The following is a 22,536-nucleotide window of genomic DNA, read 5'->3' on the forward strand; positions in this document are numbered from 1 at the left end:
AGGCCCTGTGGCAATGACATACCTACGAAAGGGAGACAGTTGTCTGACAGGCACGAGGAGTGCTGTCAAGAGCAGCCGCCGGCAGGTCCAGATGCATCAGACGTGTGGTGTCCACGGCCACACGCGCCACTCGCCTGGGGCGCTCCCGTCTCCTCCTGTTCTGAGCTGGTCTGAGGTGGAACTCGGGCTGGGTATTTTCACGTTCCCAGGTGATTGTAGTGTGCAGTCAGGGCCAACCCCCCCCCCCCCCCCGAGGTGGATGGAGAGGGCTTATTCACTTACCAAGGGCTGTATTCTTCCCTGCTAGGAGTTCTCCAGCTTAATGACTTTGCAGATCTCCTAGCTGCTCGGGGAGGTGGAGGGGGATTTTTTTGGGTATGTTTGTGGCTCAAAGAATGCACAAATAAATTGAGGTTGCTGACGACTTAGGAGTATGTAAATACACTTTCGATTTGCTGACCTCTGTGTTTCACTTCTGCGGGAAAATGGCGTTGTCCCTGAATGCAGTGTATCAGAGCAGAGGTTCCCAGGATTTGAAGATTGGCTCTCCTGTCTCAGTCTTGGCACGTGTTGTTCTGTTCTTTGTTGGCTGGACGCTGCCTCTGACATTGCTCTTTTGTACCACCCTTGAGATGATGGTGCAGAGCTCTGGTGGATGTAACCAGATGCTGGCCTGGCAGTCTTGCCGGGAGAAGTATAATTAGATGTGGTGTTCTCTTAGGGTCTATAAAGTGCCCTCTGTCCCCACTCCCGTGGGTTACTTACCTGTTGTCATGGTATTAGATCATCTTGTGTTTTGAAACGAGAAGGAAGAGGCGTCCAGATGGCCTTATAACTTCTCTGGAGGGCCCCTCGTAGGTAGTGACACATAAGTAGAAACCTGAAAGCTTTATCGGAGTTTCTTGTTTTAATCTTCCAGTACACGAGGGTCTGGATCCCTGACCCTGATGAAGTGTGGCGCTCAGCTGAGTTAACCAAGGACTACAAGGAGGGAGACACGAGCCTCCAGCTCAGACTGGAAGATGAAACGGTAAGTGCAGGTGGTGGGAGCGGGGAGCACAGGGCTGGCTGGTAGATGGTGGGCTTGAGTTTCCCCTGCAGACTGGAGCCGCTGAGTCCCTGGCATCTTTGTTGCTACTGGCAAACTGTAAAACTGTGCTGTGGCTGTCCCACAAGTGCCCGCTGGTGTTGTAGCTAAGAGATCACTGGTGGCCAAGGCAAGAATCTGCTCAGTAGAGTAGAAGGAGGGTTCCCTTCATGGGGCTGTGGTGTCAGTGGGAGGTGACAAGGAGGCACCATAAGAGAAAGTGCACGGTAGAGTGGTCAGAGCACTGGTTCTGGACCCCAGCCTATCTGGGGATTGGGATCCTGGCTCATCCATTGTTAGCTCTGTACCTTTGGGTGAGTTAGCACTCTTTCTATACTTGTTACTTCATCAGTTACAGGGGAGTGAAAGTTGGTCTAGGGGGCTTATGAGAATAAAATGACCTACTGTGTGACATGTCCTTAGAATAGTGCCTGGCACACAGCACTCCACATGTGTTAGCTGTGCAGCACAAATTCTTTAGTAGTTGACTTTCATGTGGCTTCATTCAGAAGGAAGACAAGGTGGTTAACTGAAATCTTCCTCCTATACTGTCCGATTTTCTGCTTTTCATGAGCCTTTTGTGACTACCCTTCTCTGTTGTGTGCATTCTACAAATACTTGAATACTTGCACTGTGCTGGGTCATGGGAGGTATATGTGGCCCTGTCATTTGGGGGAGGTCACGGGGAGGTCATGGAAGTCCAGCAAAGTGTTGTGACACATGGCATTAGGCACAGAAGCTTGTGGATAAGGTGTGGGGTGAGGTGAAGGTGTTGAAGGGGTCATGGGAAGGAGCCAGCAGTAGAAGACTGGGTGGGGGGCGGGGAATGAGAGAACAGAGTGTCCCAGCGGAAGTTGTGTGTGCCAGTGGCCCCAGGCTGCGGTGTGTTCCCTTGGGGTGTGTTGAAGGAAAGGAGGCCTGTGTACCTGGAAGGCCTTGGAGGCAAGGGGTCGGATGGGTGGCCTGAGGTGAGGACACAGGCAGAGGTCGTTTGGGCTATGGGGTTTACAGTGGGGCAGACTGGGAGAGAAACAGGTTTTTGAAAAAACACTTTTGAGTATCGTTGACACACAAGGTTACATCAGTTGCAGGTGTACAGCCTAGTGATTGGACAAGTTTATACCTTATGCGCTGGGTGTTCTGCTAAGTGAAGTAAGTCCTACTGACCGAGATGAATGGCACGTGAAATCACTCAATTGTTTTAGTTTTGAAGGAAGTGGCAGGAAGAAACCAAGAAGTGGCTTTGGGATGGGTTAAGTTGGAGGGGCTGCAAGAGCAGGCATTGCTTGGGGGGAAGGCTGGCGGCACTGGTGTGAGACGTTTGTACCACGTCTTTTAGCCTTTGATCATTTACTGTCTGGCTGTTTCTTCTTTCAGGCATCTTGGTCTTGTCTTTCTAGTTAGTGATGACCTATTTGAGAAATGGACCTTGTCTTACACTTTGCCCACATAGTACCTACTGTGGTTGGTGATTAACTCACTGACTAGTAGAAAGAGGGAACTCTCCTCCTGCCATCTTCTGTTTGCAACCCCCTCCCCAAGCCTATCACTTGGTAAAACTGGGACAGTGAATTTGTTAGATTTTTTACACCAAGGTGTGCATGCCTCCCCTTTCCCTTCCTGGCAGGAAGGGTTGAGGCAAGAAAAAAAATTCCCAGCAGATGGAATCCTGTTGATCATGTTGAATAACATCCCACACCACGACCAAAACAAAATGAAATTAGTTTCCCCCACTTGAAGGCTGTAACTTCTATTCCAACAGATTTCATTTTAGTTGATCTTTTAAGTGGGTGGGTGTTTTTAAAGGGTTATATGGAGGTAGTGAAGAAGGATCTGCTGTGCCGCTGAAACAGAGCAGATGTGTGCCTCCCCAGCCGAAAGTCTGCCCAGCATGACTAATCCTAGCAGCTGCCCGGGAGCCCCCCACCCTGCTATGTGGCCAGTCAGCATGCAGTCAGAAGGGATGCCTGGAGCTACACATGAGCAGCTCTTGAGAAATAATGGACTCTGAACACCTAGCTCTGTCCAGGTCACTCGCAAACTAGTTTGTCCAGAGCGGGCTCTGAGTGGTCTCTAGGAGTGACTAACCTGAGCTGTGGACCAGAGGCAGGAGGGCAGAAGTTGGAGGACTGGCCTCTGCAAGCTTGGAGAACATCTACTCTGCAGCTGAGACCTTCCTTGATGTACGAGGCTGGCTGGAAAATCCACCTGGTGGTGTTCCCACTATCGCCCTCCTGTCCAAGAGTGTGGGTTTAACTGCGGTGGCAAAGGAGGAAAAGAAATTCTATTCTGGAGAACAGTGTTCTTAATTCCCAGCTTCTACCTTACTGCTCCCCTGTGTTCTGCTCAAGGTGGTCAGGCTCCTTGGTGTTCTCGAAGAGGTTTCTTCTTGGCTGTTGCTTGCTTGTTGTGGTCAAGTACACAAAACATAAAATTGACCATGGTAACCATTCTTAAGTTCACAGTTCAGTGGCATAAAGTACTTCCACGTGGTCGTGCCCACCATCACCACTATCCATGTCCAGAACTCTTGATCTTGCAAAACCGAAACTCCCCACTCGCCTGCAGCCCTGATAGCTCTACTCCACTGTGTCTCTCTCAGTTGGGCTGCTTTGGGAACTCCTAGAAGTGGAATCCTAGACTATTGGTCCTCCTGTGTCTGGCTTGTTTCACTGAGCACAATGTAAGGTATTTTATATTTAAGCCTGTGGGAAACTTGTTGGAAAAGGATAGTGTCATCTCTTCTCCCCACAGCTGTGATGGGTGCCAGGTATCTAGGTGTGCCGACCCTTAGCACTGTGCTGCCTTTACTGGATCAAGCGTCTTGGTGTAGACTGACCTTGATGATGCATGTAGCTCCCTTGTTTGCCTCGAATAGAGAGATACCAGGCAGCCTTCCCTCGCCGGCCTCCGCCTCCCTTACAGACTCCTGCCCTCTAGTGGCAGGGAAAACTTCCCGTTTCCATGGTTTTGCTTTTCGGTTGTTTCTGACTAGAGTTGCTATCCAGTGTCCTGCAGCCACTTGGTGGCGAGTACTCCCTGTACCCAAGGTCCTGCGGGAGTGTGCGTGAGAGGAAGACGGGTACACGCGAGCCTGAAGGAGGGGGCCGTGTGGCACCTGTGTCTTGGCACACCCAAGCCCTGGAACGTAGGTGGGGCCAGGGCGAGAGGATGGATGTAAGCCTGTGTGTGTTTAACAGTAAAGGCCTGCTTTATCAAAAATAAAGTAAAACTGACCTTTCTAATTTTTGGAAATGAAAACCTTTAACGTCTTAAAGATATATTTGCAACTCTCTACTCTTTAGTCTCCATGTAGCTGCCATTGTCAAGAACCATGATCTTGAAGCACGTTGTGCCTCTACCTATATATAAACAAATTGAAGAGGGCCGTGAATTGTTGAGTATTGCAAACTACTCACGTCACGTTGCTGTGGTTGCAGATCCTGCACTAATTTGTGACCGCCTGTGGAGAAGCCGGGAATTAGACACGGGGCGTGGCTGGGAAATGAGATCTCCTTGTGTGAATTTTGTTTGCAGTTGTGCCCTCTGAAAGGAGAGATCAACACGCTCATTGACCTGTCCTCTCTCCGCCTCTTTCCTGTCCGCTTCCTCCCCACACCCCCGAGCAGTGTGTGTCTCTGGCATTGGTGGTGGTACAGTTGGCAGACCTTCGGGGCACCTGGATGCCGTTACCTTCCTTCAGGGACGTGTGGCAAGAGGCGTGCTGAGACATTTTCCCCAGGGGCCAAGGTGTTCGTCCCGGGAGTGTACGTTGAGGATTGCAGGGCTCAGATGTGTCCCCACGGAAGCTTGATCCCAAGTGGCAGCATGATCATGTGTTGTTCAGTAAGCTTCTATTTTGTGTTGAAGATGATGGAACCCTTGAAGATGAAAGGCCCAGGGAAAGGCCCCTCCTACTCAGGTCGAAGGACAGGGCCAAACGTGCCCGGCTGTTAGGAGATGACAAACTTGGTTCTTTATGGCAGGAAGCAAATGTTGCAGAAGAACGAGGACCCCTGCACTTGACCGTTGATGCCCTCAGCCCTGGGCATCCTGAGAATGCCCACAGGGCTTGTCAGCCCAGTTCAGGTCAAGTGTCACCTGTGTGCACATCTCGTGAAACCAGAGCTAAGAGTGGCCAATACTCTAGTCGCAGTACAACTTAGTGCAGGCGATTTTGATTACTAGTTTTTTTTCTTTCTGTTCTACTGGTTATTTCTGTTCTTATTTTAATATTTGGTCACCTAATTTTTTGCTCTCCACTGCTCAGTAATCTACGCTTGAGACCGTCTTTGGTTGGCAAGGATAACATGAAGACCGTTATGTTTATATTGTATGCATACAAAAAAACATGTAAAGTTATAAAAACTTGCATGTAAACATTAGTAATATTACCAATGTAATTAGTTATCTTGCTTGAGGTAGGCTGTAATTTGTTTTAATTAAAAATATTTTTTATTGTCAGGGTGCCAGGGGGGCTCAGTCAGTTGAGCGTCCAATTCTTGGTTTTGGCTCAGGTCATGATCTCACAATTCATGAATTTGACCCCTGTGTTGGGTTCTGTGCTGATGGTGCGAAGCCTGCTTGGGATTCACTTTCTCTTGGCCCTTTCCCTCCTCTTGCTCTGTCTGTCTCTCTCAAAATAAAAATTTATTGTAAAATACATCTAACATAAAAATGCCATCTTCACCATTTTTCTAAGTATACCATCCAGGGCATTAGTACATGGACACTGTTATGTAATCCTCACCACCATCTGTGTCCTTCCTGTAATTGCCCTTTTCCTCCTCTATCTGTGATCTCTTCCATCAGTGAGGATACTTTGGCTGCTTTTGCTTAGTGATTTTTTTTTTTTTTTTTTTTTTTTTGCCTCTGCTCTCCCTGCACTCCCCTCCCCCCTGGACAAGGGAGGTTTTGCAATGTCTGGGTACATTTTAGGCTGTCACGACTGAGGAGGAAGGTCTGCTCCTGGCATCCAGCAGGTAGAGGACAGGTTTGCTGCTAAGCATCCTGTGGTGCACAGGGTGGCCAGCACCCACCCCACCCCACCCCGTCCTAGGTAAAGATGGTGGAGGTTGAAGAATTCTGGATTTAACCCATGCAGGACGGCCTGGATTGTTCATGGCTGAGAGACCCCAAGTCAAAAGCCATATTGAGATTCCAGGATTCTAACAGTGTGTCAGCAATAAATTGAAATCGAAAGATTAACTTGGACTCCATATTTAAAAAAATTTTTTTTAAATGTTTATTTTTGAGAGGCAGAGTGTGAGCAGGGAAGGGGCAGAGAGAGGAGACACAGAATAGGAAGCAGATGCCAGGCTCTGAGCTGTCAGCACAGAGCCCAACTCAGGGCTAGAACCCGCAAACCGTGAGATCATGACCTGAGCCGAAGTAAGACATTTAACTGAGTGAGCCACCCAGGCACCCCTAAAATTCAAACTTCTTAATTCTGTTTTTGTTTATGGCCATTTTCTTAATTACTTGTATCATTCATTATTAAAAACAACCGAGCAATTCTATGCGAGGGCTTGTTATACATCTGTGCATCTGTGGAAATTTGTCCTGCTTGTAATGAATGTAATACATGAAGTGTTATCAGGATGAGACTATAAAAAGGTCAAGGCCAGGAATCTTTAGAAATTTGGTGAGATACTTGACTCTACTCCCATGGCACTCTTTTAGACACTCCCCCCAAATCCACACTCTTCTTGAAACCCTTTTGGGCAGCTACTTGGGAGTTTCTTGTTGACTTCATAAAGCAGGAATATTTGCCATGGTAGAGACCTACCTAAATGCTCCACCATGGTTCTCTACCCCCTTTGTCTCCTAGTTGGGTACCATTGCCACTAGAGGATGATGTGTGTAGCTCTTGTGTTAACACCAACCTCTTGCCAGCTGGTAACCCTGTTTTTACTAGCTTATCTTTTGTCTGGATGTCTTAGCTGTATGGGTAAAGTAGGAGCAAGAAGTTGCCTTTATCTACCATATGTGCTTCTTATTAGCTCCAGGTCTTTGTGTTGGGAGCTGTCATTCAAAGATATTTTTATGGTTATATTCTATTTATATGGTTCTGTGTAATGTAACATGGATATGAATTGGTATGAGAGAGGTCATGAAACAAAATCAGACATTCAGCTAAGTATTCTAAAACCATAGAGTATAGAGCAATCTGGACCAATGCTTTCCAAAGGATGACTGTGCTATAGTAGAATGTTGTCTGTCTGTACTGTCTAGTGTGGTGGTCACTGGCCACAGGTCTGTTGAGCCCTTGAAATATGACTAGTGTGGCTGAGACACTGAGAAATTTTAACTGTACTTAATTTCAACAGATGTAATTTCCCTATGCTACCTTAGTGGAAAGTGCAGATATGGACTTAATCCCCTAACTACTTCCTCTGTATTCTCAAGTTTTGGTTAGTCCCAGTATGCTAGGTAGGGGTGGACGAAAGATGCCCCTCTCTTCCTAGTCTCAAGGGGAAGGTTGAGATTCATTCCAGGTGGGTGACAGAGAATTCAATATTATGATGAGTTAACATCGAACCTCTTCCTCACCTCCAAAGGCCTTGTTGTTACATAGTGAAGTCTTCTATGCCAGAAAGTGTTCATGGTGATCACATCCTAAATGCTTAGATTTCAAGTAAAACCACATTAGCTGTAAATGTTCGATACTAACATCAGTGCGGGAATCAAAATCCTATTTTAAAAAAATCTTAAGTTACTCATTCCCTGCTTCCCTCTGGACGAACACACACCACAAAATCATCCTTGAATCATGAGTTTGCCCCTCCTACATCTTGGTGACTGCTCTGGGCATTTTTACTTCTCTATTTCACAATAACCAGAGCCACTGGCTTATTTGTGGACCATATTTTCACAAAATTGCATACACCTTTCCCTCCACACTTGGGGGAGATTTTTTGAGGGAAAGATTCATGTGAGGAAATATGGAGGAAGACCAGCATTTCTGTCTCAGGGTTTAAAGACTCTGAGCTCAGGCCCTGGCTTTCTAATCTGAGAAATGAGGGGTTGATCTAGGTGAGCTTTGTGGTTCTGCACTTGGCTACATCTTGTGCCGGTGGTAGGGGGGTGGTGTGGAGAACAACACAGGACATGCAGAGTGAACGTGCTCCTTTCTCGGGGTGGGGAGACATGAATCTCCATGGGGAAGTCTTCAGAAAGGCTCAGAGTGGGAGGGTCGGGTTAGAGTCCCAGTGACACCTGTAACTCAGCCAGAGATGAAGGGGACCATCACGTCTAGAACTTAAAATCTCAACATGTTCTGTTTTCCCCTGTTGCCCACCTTTTGGAAATTTTGTGTCCTGTTCAGGATAGCTAGTTTACTGGTCTCCCATATGGAGTCACCTTTGCACAAAAAAGAGAATGGCCTTGATTAACACACAAACCCCCAACAGGAACCTGTACAAGGAAAACCTCGCTTACATGGGTAACTGTTGATAATTTGTGGGGATGTCATTCTATAAAGTTTGCAATAAAAGGAATCCTAGATTTCATTCTGTAACATGCCTCTTTGTAAATTCAGCAGGATGCTGTGGGGAGCTGCTTGTCTTTAAATACAGGTATATGTCATGTTTTACCTTCCTGTCTCTAGATTGTGGATATCTTTGCTCATTTGTAAGATGGTCTTTGGAGGCCAAGGAAGAGTCTATTCACGAAAGTTTCAGACTCAAGTGTTGCTAGCTGTCTTCCAAAAAGGTCCATCAATACGAACCCACAAACAACCCACCTGTTGGGCCACATCCTTCATATTTAAGGTCTTGGCAGTTTTTACACCTTTGCTTATGTGATATAATGCTAATAATCTATTATTTACATCTGTTAATGTCACTGAATAGCTTTTCGTGTTCCTTTTGTACTTTTTGTGGCTCATAGCCTCTGCATAATTTTCTGTTGGGGTGTTGGTATTCTTTTCGGCTTCTTAAAACTTTGGATATTAAGATTAATTCTGTTAGGTAATGCAGAATCTTTGTCCTCTGCACATGGTGTGTTTCATGATGGCTTAAAAATTCCATTTATAGTCAAAATACAAAATTTTGTGACATACTACTGGCTCTTGCATCATCCTTTGAAAGTACTTCCTTCCAAAGCTCTTAAAACTACCTGACTACATTTTCTTACTAGTTTTGTTTTTTATTTTAGTGGCGTTTTATTTATTATTTTGTATTTTACCTAAAACTTACTTTGGTCTTTGAAGGAATGAGAATAGAACCCTAGCTCTATTTTCTTTTTCCTTAAAAGGCTTTTTCTGCTGCTATTAGAGGGGAAATTCATTTTTAACCATTTGCTTCAGCATTCTTCTGAACAAATTTTCCTTCTGTGCTTGTTATTTCGGGATCTGCTATTAGGTTTCACTTACCTGCCGATTTTAGCAGCATTATTAAACTTGCTGGTTTTAATACACCTTAATATCTGGTTGTGTGTGACCATCTAAAAGTGGGAGAGATGGGAGAGAACATTGATATTTATGTTCTTTTAAAAAACTGTTCCTCGGGGCGCCTGGGTGGCACAGTCGGTTAAGCGTCCGACTTCAGCCAGGTCACGATCTCGCGGTCCGTGAGTTCGAGCCCCGCGTCGGGCTCTGGGCTGATGGCTCGGAGCCTGGAGCCTGTTTTCGATTCTGTGTCTCCCTCTCTCTCTGCCCCTCCCCCGTTCATGCTCTGTCTCTCTCTGTCCCAAAAATAAATAAAAAAAACGTTGAAAAAAAAATTAAAAAACTGTTCCTCTAGTAAATTGAAGCTACGTCCGTAGACTTTCTTGAAAGGCTTCTATAGAATAGTGGTTCTTAAGCTATCTGTAAATCGCCTGTTGCAGAACTACTTGTGGATTTTTCAAAATTTCAGATTCCTGGGCCCCACCCCAGAACTACTAAACATATAAGTAGTGTTTGGGGAAATTGTTTTTACAAGCTCTCAGATGATTTTTAACAACACTACAAGGAATTTAGATAGGACATGATAAACTGTAGCCAAGATTCTCCTATTATGTAGATAAGTGTGTACACGAGTCAGTTTTAAACATAACGTGTCAGAAAGCATCTTTGAGTACTCCTGTCCAGCTGCTATGCTAAGGATATAAGAATAGCACCTTGCATTTGAGACTTCCTGATTATACACACCTATAGATCTCGAGCTCCTATTATATGTTAGGTCAAAGTAAAATTCCTGCCCTAGAGTCGCTTGTTGTCAGGATGTTGAGGAATATGTGTACACCTGGAGGGCATTTATGGAGAGCAGTTTGTTATAAGGCAATCCAAAAAAAAAAAAAAAAAGTGAACGTGTTGGATGATATGGGGCAGAGGAAGGCATCAGCATTAAATGGGGGTGAAGAAGGTTGTCTGCATGGGAGACAGAAGCAGTACTCCTGTTGCGACCAGGATTCAAGACTCAGTAAGTATCTTTTCTTTGAGAAGCCAGTAGAACATGTCATTAAATCTTGTGCTTCCTGAATCTCTCCTGTCATTCAGTCTTTTATCTTGATATACTGGGATTCTGTTACCAGCAAATTTTCCTCCAGGGCTGGTCTCTTAGGGCAACATAAGTACTTTGTTCGGTTTGCTCATCTTTAAAAGAAGGTTATCTGTCTTCATCAGGTATGATCATGTTAGGACCGTGATCCTAGCCAATGTGACAGGATATTGGATACAGGCTAAATGGTTCATAACCCTGCCTTTCTGTGTCTATTACCATTTCTTTAGATTCGGGAATACCCTATTGATGTCCAAAGCAACCAGCTGCCCTTTTTGCGGAATCCAGATATCTTGGTGGGAGAAAATGACCTAACTGCCCTTAGCTATCTACATGAGCCTGCAGTTTTGCATAATTTAAAGGTCCGTTTCCTGGAGTCGAACCACATCTACACTTACTGTGGTAAGTGGCGTGCATCTGTTGGCTGCATGTGTTTGAAAGTACTTACAATCTTCAGACTTGATGTGTTAAACTCTAATGGTTAGGAATCCTACTAGCATTCTCCTGAGTACCTCTCAACTGAGACCCTTGAAAGGTTTGCAATCAGTGAATGTGGCTTAATTAGGCTGCCCTACATCTCTGTGGGATGATTGGTGTTAATCACAGCTCAGCCGGGAAGGAAGTGGACCACACGATATGGCCTGACTTAGGCACAGTCCCAGAGCCTGTAGGACAGCAGTAAGTAGATCCCAGGGTCCTAGCTCAGAAGTCTGCTCTCTGCACTGAGCGCACTCCTGTGAACATGCCTGGCTGGCTTCTGTCCTCTAAGGAAGTCCTGTCTTTGTCTGACTCTCTCCCTTGCCATGTACAGACATGGTGCGTGATGAATTTGTCAAATCCATGAGCAGAAAACATGGCAAATACTTTACAATAAAATGTCCTCAAGATTCTCCTGATTGGTTTTCTTGAAACTTCTCAATTTCCCACATTCCAGTTTTTTTCTCTTTTGAATATTAAGTGGTATGGTAAGATCTAGATGCCTAGAAACCATTGTCTGTGGGGCAAATCATTTTAGGATCTGGTTGAGGAGTCAGGCCACGGGTTTCTTTGTGGGGGTTGTCCCAGCTGTGCCTCAGAGCCATGGTCTTGTCATGATCACAAGTGAGGCCTTGGACCAGAGTTCTTCTCACAGTGATAATCCACTTGGGTTTGGAATCGATGGGTTGGCTACTAAGTTCCAGTGAGCTTTCCTGTCATACTTCAGTGCATGAGAAGTAGTTTCCCCAAAACAACTTCAACCCAATTGCTAATGGCGATATTGTCTGAAAAAGACCATTAGTATTCAGAGGTTTTAATAAGTTGGGTTTTTTTTCCAACAACAACAAAAACCTCCCATTTGAGGAGAAAGGAATAAACCACCATCAGCTTCAATGTTTAAAGGTATCCCCTCTAGAAGAGGTCCTGGTGTCTGTACATGCTTACCCAAATGCCCATTGGCTCCTATAGCATCAGCTGTTGAGAGTGACCAGTGTTGCCCAGAGCTCTGAGTCATCAGGAAACACTTGTTTTCTGCTGTGAAAGTGGCTGAGATATTTTAGGAGAATGTGTGGCCTTAGAGTATAATATCAAAATCTGAATGCTGTGTGAATTAGGGTTTTGTACAACTCTCTAACAATCAGTAGAACATGTAAGGCTGTTTTGAAGAATTCTCCAAGTCATTAGCCTTAGGGGGAATTTATCAGGGTCTGGGGCCTTGGTTTTTGGTCCAGGTGGTCTTTTCGGGCAAACTTCCATTTGAAGACTTGGTGGGTGTCCTTTTCCTCCCTTAGCCTGAAATGTAACAGACAAGATTCTTCCAAGTATTCTCTGGCATTTCTTTCTTTTAAATAGACTTTAGTGTTTAAAGCAACTTTAGGTCACAGCAAAACTGAGGGGAAGATACAGAGATTTCCCATATAATACCCTTTCCCCAACCGTTGATGAACCCACAGTGGCACATCATCATCACTCAAAGTCCATAGTTTCCACTGGGGTTCACTCTTGGTGGTGTACATAGTGTGGGTTTGGACAAATGTATAAGGACACGTATCCACCATTATGCTATCCTAACCGTAGATTCACTGCCCTAAAATCCCTTATGATCTGCCTCTGCATCCCTCCCCACCTCACCCCCTCTGCTGCCCTGTCCCTGGCAACCCCTGATGTTTTATACTGCCTCTATCATTTTTCCTTTTGTAGAATATCATGGGGTTGGAATCCCCATATGTGGCTGTATACACATTGGCTTCTTCCACTTAGTAACACTCTAAGCTTCATCCATGGCTTTTCATACTTGGATAAATCACTTTTTATAGCACTTACAGTCCATGGTCTGGATGTATCGCATTTGATTCACTTATTGAAGGACATCTTAGTTGCTTCTAAGTTTTGTCAATTGTCAAAGCTGCCACAAGCATCCACCTGCCAGGTGGTGGTGTGGATATGTGGTCAACTCCTTTGGATAAATACCTAGGAGTGTGAATGCTGAATCCTACGGTAAGATTGTTTTGTGTAAGAGACTGCCAAAGTGACTGTGCCATTTTGCGTTGGACAGCAACAAAATTTCCACTTCTCCACAGCCTCACATCCAAGTTAGCTGGCATATAGTACAATGATTTCAGGAGTAGATTGCTTAATGCCCCTTACCCATTTAGCCTGCCCCCATATGAGTGAAGCCCTAGGATATTTGTCTTTGACTAATTTCACTTAGCATAATACTCTCTCGTTCCATCCACATAGTTGCAAATAGCAAGATTACATTCTTTTTGATTGCCGAGTAATATATACCACATTGTGTGTGTGTGTGTGTGTATGTATATATATGTATATATATGTATGTATATATACATACCTATGTGTATATATATACACACATATATATGTATATATATGTATATGTATGTGTATATGTGTATATGTATGTGTATATATATGTATGTATATATACATACACACACACACACACACACACACCCACGCACCCACCCACCACATCTTCTGGATCTTCTTTGCACTGCTGGTGGGAATGCAAACTGGTGCAGCCACTCTGGAAAGCGGTATGGAGGTTCCTCAATTGTTTCTGTGTATTTTGGGTACTAGTCCTTTATCAGTTATGTTTTTTTGCAAATATTTTTCTCATTCTCTGGTTTGTCTTCTCATTTTCTTGACTTGTGTCCCTTTTCAAACACCAAAGGGAGACACAATGGTGGAGATCTCCCACTTGGCAATGACTTTTCCATTCCTGTTTTCCCCACATGCCTGGAAAAGCTCAAACATTTTGTACCCTTGTCAGTGGTTCTTTCAAGATCCAGAATGTGCTCTTTTGGGAAAGAAAAAGGCATGCATTTCTCTCTTGAAGATCATAATTTTTTTCTTTACATTCTCAAATATTGTGTGCCCTTCCATAAAAGATCTGGAATGTTAGGTGATTTGCTGACTCTTCATGCAGTGTGTATTTATTGAGTCCATCATTGTGATGTATGGTTCTGGGGATACAAATTTTTTTTTTAAAAAGTAAAAGGAAAGATAATACATGATATAATGTGATGTGAGCTAATAAAAATCTAACACACAGTGCTTACTATGCAAGATGCTGGTCTAAGTTCTGTATTAATCATTGTCCTTAGGACAATCAAGTAAAGGTAATTGCTGTTCCCAATTTTATAGTCCAGGAAACTGAGGCACTTAGAGGTTAAGTAATTTGTCAGAATAACTCAGTTAATAACTGGCTGAGACAAGATTTGACCTTAAGATATGTAAATCATGTTACATGCCCACAATTTGTATTTAGGTAAGATAACCCATACACAAATGAAAATTTGTTCATTTCCTAGATTTCAATTCAGAGATGGCTTATATTTATATTTATTTTTATTTATATTTATTTTTTATTTTAATTACTTATTTATAATATGAAATTTATTGTCAAATTGGTTTCCATACAACACCCAGTGCTCATCCCAACAGCTGCCCTCCTCAATGCCCATCACCCACTTTCCCCTCTCCCCCAACCCCCATCAACCCTCAGTTCTCAGTTTTTGAGACAGAGATGGCTTTTAAAGCCTAACACCTGTTGGGGCACCTGGGTGGCTCAGTGGGTTAAGCGTCTGACTTCGGCTCAGGTCATGATTCCACGGTTTGTGGATTTGAGCCCTGTGCCAGGCTCTGTGCTGACAGCTCAGAGCCTGCTTCGGATTCTGTGTCCCCCTCTTTCTCAGCCCCTCTGCTGCTTGCACTCTCTCTCTCTCAAAAATAAACAAAACAAAACAAAAAAACTAAAAAATAAAGCCTAACACCTGTTGACAGAATTAAGCATCCTCTTCTCTCTGGTTGTGCAACATTTTTATGTATTTCAGGAGTTTGAGCAGTGGTGTACGTGGACCTGTGTTTATTCCATGCACTAGGGCATGTGGAAGCCCAGCTTTCTTTTCTCCAACAGGATTTGGCACAGTACCTGGACAACAACACAGATACGTCTTGATTTAGTTGAGTGGTTGTGATTCATTTCATTTTTCATGTTTTAGTTTGATGGATATGAACAAGGGCCTTTGAAAGTGGATGTCAGGTGGCTGTATTGCTATCAGAATCTGACTACATTGTCTCTTTGCAGGTATCGTGCTTGTTGCCATTAATCCTTATGAACAGTTGCCAATCTATGGTCAAGATGTCATCTATGCCTACAGTGGCCAAAACATGGGGGACATGGACCCCCACATCTTTGCTGTGGCAGAAGAAGCCTACAAGCAGATGGCCAGGTAAGAATGACCTCAGCCTGGGAGTCCTTCTGGGTAGTCCTTCTGGTAGAAGTTTCTGCCTTCCTTGACTGCTTTTGCCTAGCAATCAGTTGGTGATCCTGGGATTGAGTAAAAGTACTGGAAACAGAACCAGCCCAGGTTCTATTTCTTAGTGCATTTCCTCATGTCTTCGGCATCTTCTTGGGAACCTGAACCTATTCTTGAACAGTGGCTCCCAAGACCTTGTTCATTTTCTGAGCAATGAAATAAATGGATGCCTTAGATTTCATGTCTCCTTGGCTTCCTTTTGGCACTCTTTCCTCCCCTCTGGTGTCACAAATTCATTTTCTAGCATCACCCTTCATTTTGCAGATTCCACTGCAGATTCCCTTTGAAGGAACCAGGATTCTTGGACAACTTCTTAATATACCAAGCATTTAGATAGGAATTTCAAAATAGTAGTTATGTGTAGTAGGTTGGGTGTTTTTTTTTTTTTTTTTTTTTGGTTTTTGGTGTTAGAGTTTCTCTTTAGACACTGAAGTAAATCTGTATTGCTCTTTTTTAGCTCTGAAAGATGGGTACTCGTTTGTTTCATTGGAAAATGGGCTAGGTGATTGTACTAAGGTTCTACAGGTAAATGGAACAAGTAAACCAGGGATGAGAAAGAGAGAGAGAGAGAGAGTGTGTGTGTGTGTGTGTGTGTGTGTAAGGAATGGCCTCATGTAATTGTGGAGGCTTGGCAAATCCAAAATCCACAGGAGAGGTTAATAGGCTGGAACCCATGGAAGAGTTGATGTGTTTGAAGTCTGAAGGCAGTCTGCTGTCATAATTCTGTCTTGGAGGAAGGCCTTCATCTGATCGGTTGAGGCCCACCCACATTATGAAGGGTAATGGTAAACAAAAAAAATCTGATTTGAAATGTTAATCTCATCTAAAAAATATCTTCACTAGCACTATCTTGACCAGTGTTTGACCAAATGTCTGGGTACTCTGGCCTAACCAAGTTGACAACTAAAACTAATCACCACATTGATGGTCTTAAGCTATTCAGGCATAAGGTAGGGAAAGAAGGTTTCACCAAAGTTTTGGTGGAAATGCATATTCCTGTTCACACTAACATGCTGGATCTTGTCAGCCGTCTTTCTTGCCATTTCTACAGAACACCTTATGGAGCTAGCAGCAAATGTAGGAAAGTCCTTTGTGGGGAGTAGGGCCACTTAGGCTAATTTAATGAGAAGGAGAATCCCGTTTAAGATGGTCTGTGCTTCAGTGGCTCTCAGAGTATAATTGTCAGCCCGATTAACTTTTCCAAGAAAGAAGGCTGCTTTTATAAGCTTGTTTATAGATTTAGTGTGGTATTGCTGGTTGTAGAGCTCTGTATATAAAAAGTTCTGCTTCCTTCTAGATCTATACTATGTTCAAAATAAGCAGTGATGGGAGAACTGAGCAATTTAACAAACAGAATGATCCGTAACCATTTTATTTCTCCTAAATGTAGTAGGAGAGTCGGGGTGGGGTGGGGGGGGGGACGCTAAAATGGTCTCAACCTTTGATCTCTTTAATGCCATAAGAAAGACCACATACTGTATAAATCTACTTCGGGGCTTGGCCAGAAATCACTTACCTTGATAACTTACGCAAACCTAACAAAGTGTGGTTCAAGGCCATGCCATGTGGAGAGAAGAATGGGTTTTAATGTGTTTTAGTACATAGCCCCATTCATATATTACTGTGGGAGGTCAAGTGTGTGGCACACTGGAGAGAGATCGGGGGTCTGGACAGGCTTCCATGCCTTGGGAGAATCACTTAAGCTGAATCTTAAACTATCTTTCTCCTTTGGAGGATGGTTTCTTTATGGTTATAAAACAGAAGGTGGGTGTGGGTTACTTGTGACTTCCTACCATGCTAAAAGTTCTAGTAGCTCTTTGACGTCTCTTTGGATGGATGTCACTGATAACTATTTTTCGTTTCATTCTCCTCTTTTACCCAGTTGTGCTTAGATGTACCAGAAGTTGTTCTTTACCAAAGACTTCTTGAGGTGCCCCCAATAGCTTTTGGAATTTCCTGGCCTCCAGCTTTATCCACACCATAGATCCTCTTGCCTAGATGCCTCCATTCTTCCTTTCCATGCTTGAAGCTGGGTTCATGGTGGTTCTACAGTCGGGTTATTTCATTTGTTTGGGTCCTTGTTCACATCCGTTAGAAGGGGATGTGGGGGGCGCCTGGGTGGCGCAGTCGGTTAAGCGTCCGACTTCAGCCAGGTCACGATCTCGCGGTCCGGGAGTTCGAGCCCCGCGTCAGGCTCTGGGCTGATTGATGGCTCAGAGCCTGGAACCTGTTTCCCATTCTGTGTCTCCCTCTCTCCCTGCCCCTCCCCCGTTCATGCTCTGTCTCTCTCTGTCCCAAAAATAAATAAACGTTGAAAAAAAAATAAAAAAAGGGGATGTGGTTGTACAGGGTGGTGTATAGATGGGTTATAAATTTGGCAATTAAGGGGTTTGGAGGTTAAAGTTGAATGAGGAATTGCTTCCTTAAGGGTTTTATTTTAAGGTTTATACTCCTTGTACTCTCTGAGTCCTAGGGTGCAGCCAAATAATTTTACTGAAATTCTTACGCAATTTTTGCTCATGAACTTACACTAGAAGTAGAAGGACCAGCACGTGTGGCCATAGGAGAGAGCTATTGTTGAATTTGGTGGGGTCAGTGACTTAGCGTTTCTGTTACTGATCTGAGAGACGCACTGGAGGCCCCTGGAGAATCTTTGCTGTGCAGGGAAAGAGGAGACCCATTGGTCAGATGCAGGGGAGGGAAGAGAAGGTTGTTGCTATACTTCCAGTATAGATCTGCCCTGTTAATTCTAGATGCTAGAACATATTTAACAATACCTGCCAACTGTGTTGTGCTCTTCCTGACGCATCAGTTATAGTTGAAATAACCATTAATTCAACAGTGTGCTTTGAATCTGAGCCTCTGTAACAGCTGGGCAAAATGAAGGGTGTAAGAAACCAAAGTTAATCACTTCACCCAGCATTACGCTGAGTTTGTGACTTAGTTTGCCTTGGATTCAGCAATTCTTTCTCGTGATTCACTGAGGGTTTGATTTTTCTTTCTTGATATGGCTCACGTCAGGGACTCTCCAACTCTTGATGTGTTCTGAGTGGGTCAGGGAGCCTGTCACAGCTCAAAGGGATAAATACAGACCATCATCCCCATCCTGAGAGCTCCCACGGAGTCCTGTGCTGGAGGAAAGGAGGTGGAGGAGGAGACACAAGGACAGCCAACAATTGGTCACTGTCCCCATCTCTGTTGAATTCATTAAGGCTGGACTTGGGAGTAAATGGAGATTTGAAATGAAGTAGAAGAAGAATCGTACGAAACCTCACATTCATGAGTTGTGGCCTCTGCATGACAACCTATAGTTCCTGTGAGACGGGGTTGGGGGGCCGACCTCCACTGGTTAGTACTGCTCCTTTCTCCCACTCAAAGATCCAGAATGCCTGCTCTTCCAGTTTTACCTTTCTCAGCCTCAGCTCCTGCATTAGATTGTATCTGCAGACATTGGTGTGGTATGCATCATTTGCTGGGTTCCTTACTGAATGAACACTGAAAAATGTAAGAACTTGCCTTCAACTCTGCAGAGCACACAGTCTGGTTAGAGAGAGAAGATGTAATAGTGGGCCAAAAACACCTGTAACAACAGGAAGTGTATATAAAAGCCATGCATGGGGTCATTTGACTTGAGTCTGGAGTCTTGACTGTCACAGATGGTCCAAGAAAACTGCAGCGTTTAAGCTGGATCTTGAATTGGTGGGATATGTAGTGAGAAGAAGGCCTCTGGGGGGCTAGAATAGGGTGATCATAATTCCAGAAGTGGGGCATCAAAGGCATGGTCACAAAACCACAGTTACCTGTTGCTTCATACCCCTTGGGATGTGTAATTAAAAAAGCCAAATGACAAATGTTGGAAAGGATGTGGAGGAATTAGAATCTTCATGTGCTCCTAGTGTGAATGTACAGTGTGCGGCTACTTTAGAGAAGTCTGACAGTTTTCAGTAGTTAAACGCAATTATTGCATGTCCCAGCAATTCCACTCTTACGTAATTACACAAGAGAAATGAAAATATGTTCACGTAAAAGCTTATATACAAATGTTCATAATAGCATTACTCATAATAGCCGAAGGATGAAAACAGTCTATCAGCTGATGAATGGATAAAAAGTGGTACATCCATACAGTGAAATATTATTTGGCTATAAAAAAGAACGAAGTCCTGATACATGCTACCACAGAGATGAACCTTTAAAACCCTGCCTAGTGAAAGCAGCCAGACACAGAAGACCACATATCATATTCCATTTACATGAAATGTTCATCTAGAGAGAAAGCACATTAATGTTTGCCCTGGGCTTGAGGCTAGAGGTGAAATGGGGAGTGGTTGCATATCAGTATCTTTTTAGGGAGGGGATAAAAATGTTCTAAAATTGATTGTGGTGATGGATCTATAGTTGAGCCAATTTTCTTAAAACGCTTTGAAATGTATACTTCAAAAGAGTGAATCGGGTGTTCTGTGAATTATCTCAAAAAAAGCTGTTAAAAAACAAAGGTATGGTCATGTACAGTTAGGGGCCAGACTGGAGACCTGTGAAGGCCAGGGTCAACTTTGGGAAGACAGTGTGTGTGCTATTAACAGAGGGATGAAGAGATGGTGAAACAAGTTTGGGAAACCCTGGATTAATCCAGTGAATCATCTTTAACACAGAGATTCTCAGAGCAGTGATGTTGACGTGCTTTCTGAATTTTAAGGTGGGGATGCATTTTAGACACAACACTGTTTTCAGGGGTTTTCTCAAGGGACTGATTTCACTCTTTGGGAAACACTGGTCTAGAGTATGGAGACATCTTAGAGCTTGTTACATAAGGAGGTAGTAGGATGCGGAATATTCAGAGAACATTTTTTTTTCCTCCAGTGGGCCCTGTTTCATAATATTTTCTTTCCCCACATTCCTATACCTTTTCCAGGGATGGAAACATCTTGTGAGCAGCTTCTGTTCTTGTGCATAGAATTGGTCTGTTGTAAATAGCCTCTATATAGTGAATGATAGGGAACTATGGGGTGTGAGACCCTGGGACACCTGTCCCTTTCATTTGCTTTAGGGTCTGTGATTGATATTCAAGAACGGGAGGAATCAACATATTAATGCATTTCTCCAAGTGAGATCCATTATCCCCACCTTGCAGGCAAGGATAGAGACTTAAGGATGTTAAATAATCATCGAAAGTTATGAAGATAGTAAATGGATGAGGCTGGTATCCAGGCTTGGTCACTTTGCCCTGAAGCCCCTGCTTTAGCTGAGAAGCCTTACTTCCCTCCCTCAGTGGTACCTCCTGATCCAGATGGTCTTCCAGAACAGAGCCAATCCAGGACACCATGAGAGCCAAAGGGTAGACCTTTTCCCTTTGGCTTAAAAGTATCTGAGGTTGCACAGTGAGACTAGAGTTTCAGTGCATTTTCTAGCTTTGTTGGTGAAAGTGGGCCATCTTATTGGACTGGCCCTTTTTTGAGTTGTGTGTTGTTTTCTTCTGAAAGAGTGGGGATACTGCAAAGCAAATCTATTTGCTCAGGTAGCCAAGGTAATTGAACACACACATTTCCATCTCACTCTGCTGTGTTGCCAAGCTGTGACTAATGGTGAAAGATGGGACAGCTATTACCTGGGATGCCGGGGAGGCGTGTAAGCAGGCACACCTGTGGCCCGGGGGCCAGTGGTGAATGGAACAGACTCTTGTGGGTGGGAGCCTTCTCAGAGATGGGGAGGAGCTCCTTGAGAGCAGAAAGCCTGTGTTCACAGGGGAGAGAAGGAATCAAATTTATAAACCCTGCTTGGGTCCCTAGAGAGGGTATCTTGGTGGCTTTGTGTCCCTAGAAGTATGCAGAGTTTGTAGAGAACTCGAAGGTTTTCCAGGGAACAGTATGGAAAGGAATATCCATAGTATAAAAGTGGTGCCCCAGAAATCTAGAGGCCTTTCAGGTAAACAGCAGGAAGAGAGTTAAAGGGTTAAAGGTACGAGTAGAAGTGAGAGGCTGGAGATGTGTGCTGTAATAGAGAGGAGATAAACTCTGAATTTTCCATCTTTGGAGGTGAAAATGATTGGACAACTTTAACTTCTTGGTAATTGGGGTGGAGTATTTGTGGGTTATTTGAGAAAGGATTCAGGACTTTGTAGGGTTTCTTCACCTACAGACTCTGGGATTAGGACTGTTGGGAAGATAATTTTTTAAAAAGAACTATCCATAAGTGGCCTAAATCCACATTTTGTTTTGAGATCAAGTTTTAGCTAGAATGATGTCTGTTTCTTCCTTATTTTGTGACATAAGTTGGTTGTTACTCAGGATCTTTCTGTGGTTTGGGGGAAGTTGGGATGTGAAGTACTTTGTGATTGGGCTCCAGTTTTCAGTGAGAGCACGTGGTCATGCTGAAGAGAGCAGGGCCACGTTTGGTTTCACTGAAGTGTTTTCTGTCCAAGTTCTGTTTTCTGGTAATGTCTATGGACAAATGTTTTGGCTTCTGTGCTTCTTGGTATCCTAACCCTTTTTTTTTTTTTTCTTGAAAATTTGTTTGATTTATGAGAGAGGGAGGCAGAGAATTCCAAGCAGGCTCTGCACTGTCTGCACTGAGCCCAACTTGGGGCTTGAACTCATGACCCATGAGATCATGACCTGAGCCGAAACCGAGAGCCAGATGCATAACTGACTGAGCCACCCAGGCACTCCTTGGTTTCGTCATCCTTTATGAGAACATTGGCTCTACCTCAGGGACTAGGACCCAGTGGGAAATTATGAAGAGTCTTGAGAAGCTGTCAAGCACTGTGAACATTTGGGGTGTGGATGTTGAAGTTCATTGGCTGGTGTTGACTACAACAAATGACAGAATCACTGGGAAGACCAGTGAGGAGCACCAACTTGTTGAATTTTTACCATAAACTTTGAAATTATGACTTGAGTCAACCCTGATTGATGGGTGAAGTTTTGTTTTCCTTCCCATTCATGATGGCTTCAAGTCAGGACTGGTTAAAACTAGGTTGCTTTAGGATGAGATCCAGAAGATGCTCAGGATGTCTGGACACAGGAACAGCTTTTAATTTCTTCTCTTACATTATGTCTTATTTATAGAACATGCCCTGAGTAGTACCCCTCTGTTCAAATTCTGGGATGCTCTCCTTACCTAAGAGATTACAAAGGGCAATCCTTAAGTA

The 22,536-nt window shown here is 43.9% G+C and overlaps 1 protein-coding gene across 1 annotated transcript in view; it reads left to right on the forward strand.

Moving 5' to 3' along the window:
• MYO5B (myosin VB) overlaps positions 1 to 22,536 on the forward strand; it is a 340,809-nt gene that overhangs the window by 144,085 nt on the left and 174,188 nt on the right. Inside the window, 3 exon segments of the mRNA XM_030336665.1 lie at positions 920 to 1,030; positions 10,800 to 10,971; positions 15,158 to 15,302. Coding sequence (XP_030192525.1) covers positions 920 to 1,030; positions 10,800 to 10,971; positions 15,158 to 15,302 — 428 coding nt within the window.

The sequence above is a fragment of the Lynx canadensis genome, chromosome D3 (assembly GCF_007474595.2).
Source record: "Lynx canadensis isolate LIC74 chromosome D3, mLynCan4.pri.v2, whole genome shotgun sequence".
Taxonomy (NCBI): domain Eukaryota; kingdom Metazoa; phylum Chordata; class Mammalia; order Carnivora; family Felidae; genus Lynx; species Lynx canadensis.